We start from the raw sequence: 12,256 nt of genomic DNA on the forward strand, positions 1-12,256 counted from the left end.
AAACCTGGCCTTTACCCACGAGATGCCAGTAGACTCCTCCCCAAGCTGTAACAACTAAAAATGTCTCCAGACATTGCTAAGTGTCTCCTCAGAGACAAAATAGTCCCTGGGTGAGAACCACTGCCCCACAGGTTTATAGCTGGACTTACTTATTCTAGGGCTAGGGTTAGGGACTTATTCTAGGGCACAGGTTGCAGGCCTGAATCAGTTATTACTATGATAGTTGACAAATGGTGATTTTCTGAGTTTATCATTGCTTTTATATTTATTAGGTGGCATTCAAAAGAAAGGTCAAGTTTTGTCTTTTCTCCTACTTAATTATTTACATTTTACTTATATGTAAATATATGTTGATATATATCATCAGTATGGCCTTGTGAAGTCCTATTTTTTTTCCATTGGGTTATACTTTTGCTGTTATTATGTATGCAGATGGTTAAATTGTCCACTTTTTGCCTGGTGGATTGTCCTTTAGCTGGATCCTGTGTCCTTTTTTTTTTTTTTTTGCGGTATGTGGGCCTCGCGCTGTTGTGGCCTCTCCCGTTGCGGAGCACAGGCTCTGGACGCGCAGGCTCAACGGCCATGGCTCACGGGCCCAGCCTCTCCGTGGCATGTGGGATCTTCCCGGACCGGGGCACGAACCCGTGTCCCCTGCATCGACAGGCGGGCTCTCAACCACTGCGCCACCAGGGAAGCCCTCCTGTGTCCTTTTGACATGGCCCATCACTCTTTGAGCACTCTGTTAATTCTTTCTGGTGCAACAAGATGTTCCAGGCTCATCTTGTATCTTTTCTGCCCCAGCCCTGTAATCAGCCATTTCTCTAAAGAGCCCTGGTTCCTTTTATTGGATAAGGGCATTTAGAAACCAAGATCTGGGTGCTAGGTGTGCTCACTGCTACTGGGGTGTCATTACTTCTAGGCCCACTCAGTGGACAGAGCTAGGAAATGCATGTGTGTGTACACACACACACACACACACACACACACACATACATGTGCATATATGTCTCGTTCTATATCCACCCAAATCTTTATGTATGTTAAAAAACACACTGATACCTCCAATTGCAATCCAACTCTACAGGGTTAATGCTGGCCTTCCCACTTTTCATATTTGTATCTCTTTTCTCCAATGATGAGAAATCTAGTTCCTAATATCTTCAACATAGTCACTTATTTTCTTAGTCCACCTGCATTAACTAGTCTCCCAACCACCAAGCCATCTCCTGCACCCAGATGGACCACACGGGGTGCATTCCCACTGACCTAGGGCCTGCCACTCTCAGAGGGGCTGTGCAGGCCAAGCCTGGACATGTATTCTTGCTGAGAATGCCAGCACTACCTTGGCTGCAGCCAATCACACAGTATCACACTATATATGCTTAAGTGTTTTAAAGTAAATTATGGAAATTACACCTCTCAGACTACCTAAGCCCATAGGTAGGCATTTGCCCAGTGGCTTGTGGTCAGTTTATAGGCTAGGTGGGAGGAGGAAAAGGAGGCACAGAAACAGTGATACACATCTTGATTAGAAACTCTGCTGCTACATCTGGCATCATTGGTATTTGTTTGGCTGTGATTGGGGTTGAGGCATGTGGAACTGTTCATTCAAACTTTTAGTGAGCACCCACCATACTCCAGACAGTGCTGCACTGACTGCTGCACCACCAAGATGAAAGATGCAACGCCTAGACCTCAGTCTTGTAGGAAGAAAGCCAGTCAGCAAGCACATAATTGTGCAGTGCAGCATGACAGTGCTGTGATGTTCAGAAAGTATGTACGGGAAGCTGTAGGAGTTCAGAAATCGGGGGGTGGCAGAGAAGGTGATGCTGACTTATGTCCTGACTCAGGACTCACCCACTGACTGGGAAGGGCTTGACTACATGACTTGCTTAGACCATGTCTTGTCATTTTGAGATCGAAGGTGCGTGGAGAGCAGATGGCAAAGGGCTCAGTATTTGGGACACGTTTTCTCACACACCACTGAGGGTTGGGAATGATGACACTGGAGACGTGGCCTGTGACAGTTATCACAAGATTGCCGAGGATGTGGTCGCCCTGCAGAACCTGGGTGTGACCCACTATCGCTTTTCCATCTCTTGGACTCGCATCCTCCCTGACGGAACTACCAAATACATCAATGAAGCGGGCCTGAACTACTACGTGCGGCTCATCGACGCGCTGCAGGCTGCCAGCATCCAGCCCCAGGTGAGATGGGGCCCTGACCGGGCCTTGGCCAAGTCCCCTGGGAGCCAGCTGGGCTGGAGAGCACATTTCTTGTGTGAAAAAATGCTGTTTTCAAATTTAATTTCTGAATGATCAGTAAAGATTTTCCTTCTGCCCCTGACCTCTAGTCATCTGTTTCCCTCACAGGTGACCAAGTTTGCTGGGTTCTCATGTCCTTTTGTGTATGTGACCAGTAGGCACGTGTATATGTGTATGTATATGCCTTTTCCCCTCTTTTTTCCTAATGGTATGATACATACAGTTTGATACTTGCTTTTTTAAAAAATTTTTATTTATTTTACTATTTATTTGGTTGTGCCAGGTCTTAGTTGCGGCAGGCGGGCTCCTTAGTTGTGGCATGCATGTGGGATCTAGTTCCCTGACCAGGGATCGAACCCGGGCCCCCTGCATTGGGAGCGTGGAGTCTTAACTGGTGCACCACCAGGAAAGTCCCGGTACTTGCCTTTGTTTAACAATAGTTCTTACAGATATTTCCATATCCATACATAGTTTCCTCATTTGTTGTTTTTTTGTTTTTTGTTTTAGTTATGTGGTAATTGTTTGTACCTTACTTCTCTAATCACTTCCCTATTAATGGACACTCTTCCCTGTGATGTTTCCACTCTTTTGCCATTATAACCAACACTACAATGAGTAACCATAGATACATAATTACACTAGGGTGGAAGTTTATCTGTAGGATATGGTTCTAGGAGCAGAACTGCTGAGGCAAAAGTGCATGTGTTTTTAAGCCATGAGTTATTATGAATAATAATACAGAAGCTCACTTGTGGGCTTCTTTGCTGTCACCAAATCTTTATTTTTTTTTGTGGTACGCAGGCCTCTCACTGTTGTGGCCTCTCCCGTTGCGGAGCACAGGCTCTGGACGCGCAGGCTCAGCGGCCATGGCTCACGGGCCCAGCCGCTCCGCGGCATGCGGGATCCTCCCAGACCGGGGCACGAACCCATGTCCCCTGCATCGGCAGGCGGACTCTCAACCACTGCGCCACCAGAGAAGCCCGTCACCAAATTTTTTACATTTTACTTGGGAGCCTAAGAATACTTCTCCTTTTCCCCTGGGCCATTTATGATAAAGGGCTGGAGGGCACTACTTCTATGATACTGTGTGTTTCCTCTGCTGTACTGATTGGAGATTATGCACTGCAGCCAGAGCATAATCTCCGCGTTAACCCCCCCCACTCCCCACCACAAAAGCAGAGATTTTTACAAATAAAAGTGCTACCTGGACTTCTCACGCTGCTAACACCGCAGGAACAAATGATCCATGCAGCGTTTATTACAGTGCGTGTGAGCACTAGCTGTGATGGAGAGGGGAGGGCCAGTGGCTGCCCTGCATGAGCCCAAGATCTGGGGGGAAATGAGCTCCATTACACATAACAATTCAGAACATCAGAAAGAACACAACTCAGGGATAAATGATTTTGTAGTTCTTATTTTTTTTAATAGATTTTAAATTATTTATTTATTTATTTATTTTTGGCTGTGCCACGTGTCATGCAGGATCTTAGTTTCCCGACCAGGGATCGAACCCAGGGTCTTGGCAGCGAGAGCATGGAGTCCTAACCACTGGACCTCTAGGGAATTCCCTGTAGTTCTTAAGGGCATTGAGACACCGCAGAAAAGAAAAGTGCTGTGGCCAGAAAAAGCTTCAAGGAGGTGTGGGTCTTGAAGAAAGAGGACAGTCTGGGTGGGTGGGTGGGCAGGGGAAGGGCATTTCAGGCAAAGAGAGAGACTGGGTCTGAGCTGAAGATGGTTGGCAGCCCAGTGGAGACTAAGGACAGTGGAGACCCCTGGCGTGGCCAAGATGGGGTGTGTCAGGAGCATCAAGGGAAGACCCAGAGAGAGGAAAGGCTACTACACGGACATGGCCATAGGGGCCCCTCTCCAGCAAAGGGTTCCCAGGTCCTCAGAAAGAACCTGCAGACAGATGTCCATGGGGATGCCCCTTTACAAGCAAAATGCCTCAGAGCCTCAGGCTCTCAGTGCAATCTATCCCGGAGGTTCTGAAGCTCTAGCATTTCTGATCCTTGACTACAACCATAACTAACATTTGCTGAAGAGCTGGCAGGATGTCAGCCACTTTTCATGTCCTCTGCCATGTGATTTAGGCCTCACAATGATTCCGGGACATGGAGGTCTCAGGGCCTGAGCCTGGGGTCACACAGCTGGTAGGTGGCAGAGCTGAGACTCAAACCCAGGCTTCTCTGATCCAGAGGTATGAATTCCTCACGCTTCAACACTGCTGTCCTACCCTTCCGGTCAGAGAACTTTTGAGGCTTATTTGTCACATCATTCATCCTCAGCTTTAGCAGTAGACATTTACGCTGGTGCATACATACAGCATCGCTGGCTTCCCATGAAAAGGAGGTTGATGGAAATGCTGATCTTGCTTTTTCACAGGTGACCATTTACCACTGGGACCTGCCGCAGGCACTCCAGGACATCGGAGGCTGGGAGAATGAGACGGTTGTACAGCGGTTTAAGGAGTATGCAGATGTGCTCTTCCAGAGGCTGGGGGACAAGGTGAAGTTCTGGATCACACTGAACGAGCCCTATGTCATTGCTAACCTGGGCTATGGCTATGGGACAGCAGCTCCAGGTAAAGGTCCCAGACCCCCCTTGTCAGCTCTTTGGAGTGTGGCATTCTCAGCACCACAAAGACATGAAATCCAGGTGGCCCTGGAGGAGGAGGCTACAAAAGCCCGAAAGCAGTGCTTCAGGATCTCCGCCTTCTGCTCAGGGCTGCCTGGCAGGCAGCAGAGCTTCCCCCTTCTGACACCACTTTTGCTGAACATGAACTTCACATCTCAATACATCCAAATGGCTTCATTGCTCTCTCTCTACGTCTGATCTGCCTCAGATAGGAAGCTGCCTGAGATCAAGGGTGTGGACTAATCGATACAGGAAAGGACAATACATCAGACTGTACAGATCCACAGTGGTTTTTGCAACTCCAAAAATGCAAACATTTCCAATATATGATTTGGCTGACCTGGGCTTGACCTGACTTGAACCACCGTGAGGTGACATCCCACTTAGAGTGAACATTCAAAAGTTCTGCACGAGCAGTGCTCGTTTTGGCAGCACATATACTAAAATTGGAAAAGTTCAGCAGCAGACATATGAATGTCCTTAATCATGGAGAGCTGTCCTGGGCCCTGCTGGGGTCATATGTAACTATGTTATATGCAACTTATTACTTTTCCAAGACACAGAAACATTTTAATTCCAAAATACATGAAACCCTGGGTTTTTTTTTTAATTTAAGTATATAGTTGATTTACAGTGCTGTGTTCCTAAGAGTTTTTAATAAGGAATTGTGGACCTGTCCTTGTCCCTTGAGAACCCTCCAATTTTCCTTTTCTTGAGTTCTGAGCCTTAGAGAGTAAATTTGTGTCCATTTATGTGATTCCTTGGGATTACATGTAAAAGCTAGAAAGAGCCACGGGGAGATCTGCTTTGACCCATTACCAGATGTATCTCCCATTGGTCCTTAGTTGACGCTTTGGTTTACCATTCCTTCAACTTATGAGAGGCAGCCTCTCTCATAACATTTGCTCTCAAGGAATCTCTGTGTCAGCTGCTTCCATCAGCTATACTCTCCAACTCTTACTTTCACTGTGGGTCCCCCCAGAGTGCCAGGATGTCACCTCCTGAGGCACACTCTTCTGGGTGCTTTGCCTGTGATATATGAGCCACTCTTTGGGCAAGGGGTACAGAAACCAACACCTATCCATCAAGTGCCTTCTCTTTGCCAGATACAGTACTTCTGGGTGCTTTGCACACACACTGTTTCATTTCCTTCTCATAAGAACTCTCTATTGCTCATTTTGCAGAGGAAGGAACTGAAAGACCGAATTATTCACCCAAAGTTACCTGGCCAGCTTTAAGAAGTGGAGCCAGGATTTGAATTCCATTCTTCCTCAAGCTAAAATCTTCAGCCTTTCTCCCAAACACGAAGAGGCCATCCATAGGCAGAAAGTGATATTCTTGGCCACATTTATTCTTCACTGACATCTATGTGTGTATTTCCAGGAATCTCCTCCAGGCCTGGCACTGGTCCCTATATTGCTGGCCACAACCTAATAAAGGCTCATGCTGAGGCCTGGCATCTGTACAACGATGTGTACCGCACCCGTCAAGGTGGCATGATTTCCATCACCATCAGCAGCGACTGGGCTGAGCCTAGAGACCCCTCCAACCAGGAGGAGGTGGAGGCCGCCAGGAGATACGTTCAGGTCTGTTCTTCCTCCGGGCATTGTTCTTACTCTTGCTCTTTTCCCCTCCTGTCATGATCTAATGGAAACAGAATTAGATTGCGAAACAAAAGATTTAGGATCTAGGCCCTGCGTTGCTATTACCTTATTTTGTGCCCTTGGGAAAATCATCTAAACTTATTGTACTGTTGTCTTCTCATCTTTGAAATGGAGGTGACCTAACTACCTCATAGGTTTGCTGTGATGAAAGTTCTTTGGGGTTGAATTTTCTTTCAAGTCTTAAAAAAATCATTTATATATATAGCTCTCACTGGATGCAACACTGGCTTGAAGCTAAATAACCGAAAGAAATTCTGCCTTTTCAATCTGTGGTTTGACTATAGGAGCTAATAGAACTGGGCTGCAATGTCACATTTCGCCTCTAGGTGTCACCATCTGATTTTACTTACTCTAAGAATTACCTTAAGTTGGGGGCTTTAGATTATGTGAAACTCATTAGCGCCCCTAATTTTCCATGAGCTTCACATAAGGACATGCATCTTTTGGTCATGGAATTTGCTCCTGGGAAGTGGAGGCACAAGTAAGCAGGTCCCAACAACACGGCCCACCCTTATTTCAGCCTGGGCCCCTGAAAGACGAGAGAGAGAATGGTGCTCTTCATGCCATAGCTTTTCCCTGGCTCCTGCTACTGTCTCTGAAGAGGTCTGAAGGCACCCTCTCCCATGTTTCAGCATCAGGAAAGAAAAGCAAGCTTCTCTCTCCAGATTGCTCCCCACTTTTAAAGGCTGGAGGAGTCCACAGACTGTGGCATTTCTGAAAGGACACCAATGGCCTTGGTTTGCCAAATTCTTCACAAACGAACTTGACAAAGGTGGTCAAATTAAAAAGCGCAAACAAGAACTTAATGTTCCATTTGCTAGCCAGCTGGGGGGAAAGCCTTGGAACAAAATTAATTCATTCCCTCATTTCAGACTCATAGAACTGGTGAATTAGAGCAATAATTTGTTTTCTGAAATCAAAACAAACCTCAGTAAATGTTAGGCTGTAGTCTCATTATCACAGCTCGTCTGTGAACTGTGACCCTGCAGCTCAGGACTATGATATACATGTCCCCTAATAAAATCAGCTTCCACGGAAACAATTTCTCACCTCAGAGTGAATTGAAGCTGCTTTTACCAGAGCGAGTATGTTCCAAGCCTCATCTCTGACTGGGAATGGAAGGCTGTCCTCACCCCACATTTCAGGGAGTAGCCAGCAGGTGAGGGGAGGATGTCGAGACAGAAGCAGCCTCTCAGGACCCACAGCATCATAGCACTTGGTTGCCACGTATACCCCCTAAGGGTAAGGATGGCCTGGACCTCATTCAAGAAAACAGACTGCAAAGTTCCTCACTTTGCGAGTCCAAAGCCCATGAAGAATCATCCTTTGCCTGGGCAACCAGCCTTGCACCTGGTTCCTCCCAGAAGGTTCTGGTGGGTCCTTAGGCGTGAGGACGGGGAAGGACCTGCTCTGTGGTAAGAGAGGAAATCAGGGCGTGGAGGCTTGTGGTCTCTCCCCATCTTCTGCAGGACCCTCCTAAGGGCAGCCAGCCGCATTTGTCAAGTCCAGGGCCCATATGCTCAGATCAGTTCACATCCCTCAAGCTACAGTGGGTGAGAACATCACCCTGCCCACAGTGAGCTCCCAGCGGGGTGACAAGACCTGTGGGCATTTGAGCTGCAACATGGGAACAGCTGCAGAAGAGAGGCATGCTTCAGACTGGGTTGGGGAGGAGCCCTGGGGTCAGCGACACCTGAGCCGGGAGCTGCGGTCTCCTGTGGGCCCGCCTGCTAGTGCCGGCACTGACTGTCCCCCCCTAACCCCACCCGCAGTTCATGGGAGGCTGGTTTGCACATCCGATTTTCAAGAATGGGGATTACCCCGAGGTGATGAAGACACGGGTCCGTGACAGGAGCTTGGCGGCAGGCCTCAACAAGTCTCGGTAGGTCCTGGCGCCACGCACTCAGCCATGAGAACTGGGAGGAAGTCTGCTCCATGGTGCCCAACTGAAGCTCCCGGGTGTACGGCACAGTGATGCTCTGAACATGGCTGTTGGGGTCAGAGAGGCGTGTCTTAGGCGTGTCTGAGCTTCCTTGCTTGCTGGGAAGATTACACGCGAGTGTGTTTGTGAAGCGCTTAGCCCAGGACCTGGCATGGCTGTGACAGGCAGTTGAGACAAAAGGCAGTTGCCCTTATTCTTCTTCTTCAGAATAACCAGGAAATCCGTCCCCAGGGCATCTACTTCTTAGCGACCCACCATCTCACTCCAAGGACAAATTCCCCAGCTCATCCTATCCTATTTCATCACCTTAGGAGTGAATGTGGGTAGCAATGGGTGACTCTTAGCCGAGTGCTTTTTGTCCTTTGGCCAGTGGGTGGCAATGGTTTGCACCGAGGCAGTCCTACTTCCGTCAAGGAAGTAACAGCAACATCAGCAACAGCTAACATTTATCCATCTTCTATTGGCACTTTCACTCCTATTTAAAGATGAGTAAGCTGAAGCACAAAGATTATGGCAAGACTGCCCAGCAGTTCAGTGATGGAGCTGGGATTTGAAAGCAGGCTGTCTGACTGCAGGGCCCATGCTCGGTTTAAGAGTCGTCCAGCTGGGGATTAGAGGTGTGGTGTGGGGAAGGGGACGCAGTGCCCTGGCCTTCTGGGAACACACCCACAAGCTCTAAGGTAGCTCATGTGACCATAAGAAGGGGAGGGTAGGGTAAAAGAATTCAAAAGGCAAGCATTCCTAACACAGCCTTTGAGTCTTATACAGCCCACCTGTGAGGATGAAATAATCCATCCCTGCCCTTAAACGCACGTGTGTGCTGGCCTGGTTAGGGTAAGTCCTGCTGAGCCAAAAGGTCTGATCTGTCAACCCTGGTCTCCAACAAGCGAGTGCTCCAGTCCATTAACACAACCTTGCTGAGCACCTACTGTGTACCCAGGCCAGGGCCAGGCCCGGCAAGGCCCACACAAAGGGGGTTCCAAATATGGTTCCTCAAGTGCTGACACACTGGCTGGAAAGACAGTGACCTTCATCACTCCAAGGAATTCTATTCCCCAATTTCTTCATGCAAGGAAAACTCAGAGGAGATCAGGGCAGGCTGGGTAGACCCAGGAGACTTCACGGACACGACAGGACATCAGCTGAGCCTGGGCCTTGACAAGGAACAGCATTTGGGAGAGCAGAGGCCCTTCCATCCAGTGGGGAGGGGTGTGAGCACCCACCTAGAGGTTGGAATGAGTGGGACCTCTGCAGCTGGAATTCGGGAAACTTGGCCCAGTAGCGGTGGGAGGGCCAAGGCCACATGGTGGCGGGCCTGGAGGCCAAGCATAGGGGCTCAGCCTTGATGCCACGGGACCTGAGGAGCCCCTGCTGGCTCCTGAGCAGGGAAGTAAAGGCGTGGGCAGGGGGCTTAGTTTTGCCCCAGTATTTCAGCAACCCCAGGGAGGGAAGGTTCTTCCCCAGGTTAATGGTAGCAGAAAGGTCAAGGTGAGGTGCCAGGCACCTAAGCAGGGCATTCTCTAGGCAACCCTAAACCTGCAGCATGTAGTCAGGATTTGGCTGAGATGAACCTCTAAGTGTTGCACACAAGTGCATGTTGATTGAATTGTATAGAAAAGTCTCACTAAGAATACATGGAAAGAATGTCTACATGTGTATAACTGAGTCACTTTGCTGTACGGCAGAAATTGGCACTACACTGTACATCAACTATACTTCAATTAAAAAAAAAGAACACAAGGAAAATGTTCCACCAGATGTTTAAAAAGAAAGTGCAGGGCTTCCCTGGTGGTGCAGTTGTTAAGGATCCGCCTGCCAATGCAGGGGACACGGGTTCGAGCCCTGGTCTGGGAAGATCCCATATGCCGTGGAGCAACTAGGCCTGTGTGTCACAACTACTGAGCCCGTGAACCACAACTACTGAAGCCCGTGCGCCCAGAGCCCTTGCTCCGCAACAAGAGAAGCCACCGCAATGAGAAGCCTGTGCACCGCAACCAGAGAAAGCCCGCTTGCATTAACGAAGACCCAACGCAGTCAAAAATAAATGAGCTAATTAATTTTTTAAAAAGGGCAGTGAAATCATATGAGCAGGAAAGTCCAAATCTCAAAAGTTCAATCAATTCAATTTGTAAAAGTATTTCCCCTACTGATAAGGACTGACTTTGCAGAAAAGTAGCACACCTAAACAAACCACAGTAAAAACTTGCAACAGGAAGAGAGAGAGGGTCTTGCAACGCCAGAGGGAGGCGAGGTCTGTGGTCTGGTAGAAGGAGGCTCAGGCGCTTTCAGCAGCAGCTGGGAGGGCCTCTCCTTGCTCCCGGCCAGAGGCCCGTAGTCACCTCCAGGTACCTGAGTTTAGAGCCCTCCACCAACACCCCACAGCACATTCTCTTCCCAAACCCCACGTCCTTAACGGCCCTTTCCTTCCAGGCTCCCTGAGTTCACAGAGAGTGAGAAGAGGAGGATCAACGGCACCTATGACTTTTTTGGGTTCAATCACTACACCACTGTCCTGGCCTACAATCTCAACTATGACTCCTGGATCTCTTCCTTCGATGCAGACAGGTAAGGAAGGGTGCCTGGAACAACCTTTGGAAAAGACAGCAACGTGCTCCTCTTCTCTCACTTAAGAGGCCTGTACAGCCTCTGAAGCTGCCTCCTGATGCTGTGTATCCCGGGGTTTTTGCAAGATGAGCCCCATCTCCTGAGATACCTAAAAGAACCTCTATCAGTCAGATAGTAATTCAGGCTAGGGTTTCCAAGATGCTTTCCATTTAAAGCAGACAGGCTTAGAGTTTTTAAAAACGTTAAAAAAAATTTTTTTTTCTTTCGGTTTTCTTTTTTCATCAGATTTGTTTCACTTACCAGATGTTATTTCAGTCAAAATAACAAGCTTCTTTTTTCCTTTTGAGGGTAAAGGTTAAACTATTATTTCTGTATTACAAATAATATATGTTCACAGTAGAAACACTGGAAAGCAAGAATAGGAAATTCTTGAGTGTCATTTCAGAAGTGTATGTGTGTGTGTATGGGTGTACTACCTCTCTCTATATATATTTATATTATATACAGTTTGTATAGTATATAGTTATACAGAAATGTTTATTACAAAAAAACCAGGATTATTATGTGGGCACACTGTTTTGTCCCTCTTCTGACAAGCATCTTTCCCCATCAGTAGCTGTGACTCTGTCCGGGTTGTTTATTTGGAAACAAGCGCTGACATCCCCACTGCATCCTGCAACCACCAGAGTCAGGCTTGCTGAGCAGGGCTGAGAGGCCTCCCTGCTGGTCCCCGTTCACGCACCCACTCGACTCCTGCTGCCTCATGGGTCCTGGGACTGTCTTCCCAGGCACCTGTGCTCAAGCTTATGAAATGCCGCACATGCAGTTCAGGTGAACAATAAATCCAGCTCCTGATAAAACGCAACGTTTTTTTTTCCTGAAGGATTTGGACGTTAAGAAATATCTAAATGGCTGTTCCTCATAATGAAATGCATGAGCTTCTGTGCCCCCCCGCAGAGCTCCCTCTGGCACAACCTGATGCCCTCTCCTTGCCCATCGCTGGAGAGACAGGAAGGGTCTTGGGCACTTGAGGCAGGTCCCAGCGTATCTACCCCATCACCACATGAATGGGGGCCCAAATACTGGTGCCTGTGGCTGTGCCTGTGGCCTGCGGGTGGCGTCGACCAGACGTAGGTGACTCAAGGGCGCCTCTTCTCTGAAGACATAGCACTCGCATCCCATGGGA

The 12,256-nt window shown here is 48.3% G+C and overlaps 1 protein-coding gene across 1 annotated transcript in view; it reads left to right on the plus strand.

The window, feature by feature from the left end:
- Positions 1–12,256, plus strand: part of LCT (lactase) — a gene marked incomplete at its 5' end in the record, with an annotated part of 51,695 nt that overhangs the window by 36,528 nt on the left and 2,911 nt on the right. The window contains 5 exons of the mRNA XM_081242311.1: positions 1,918–2,208; positions 4,648–4,846; positions 6,283–6,485; positions 8,336–8,445; positions 10,936–11,070. Of these exons, the coding sequence (XP_081098437.1) occupies positions 1,918–2,208; positions 4,648–4,846; positions 6,283–6,485; positions 8,336–8,445; positions 10,936–11,070 (938 nt within the window). The remainder of the gene's footprint in view (positions 1–1,917; positions 2,209–4,647; positions 4,847–6,282; positions 6,486–8,335; positions 8,446–10,935; positions 11,071–12,256) is intronic.

The sequence above is a fragment of the Mesoplodon bidens genome, assembly GCF_964165515.1.
Source record: "Mesoplodon bidens genome assembly, chromosome: 8".
Classification (NCBI taxonomy): domain Eukaryota; kingdom Metazoa; phylum Chordata; class Mammalia; order Artiodactyla; family Ziphiidae; genus Mesoplodon; species Mesoplodon bidens.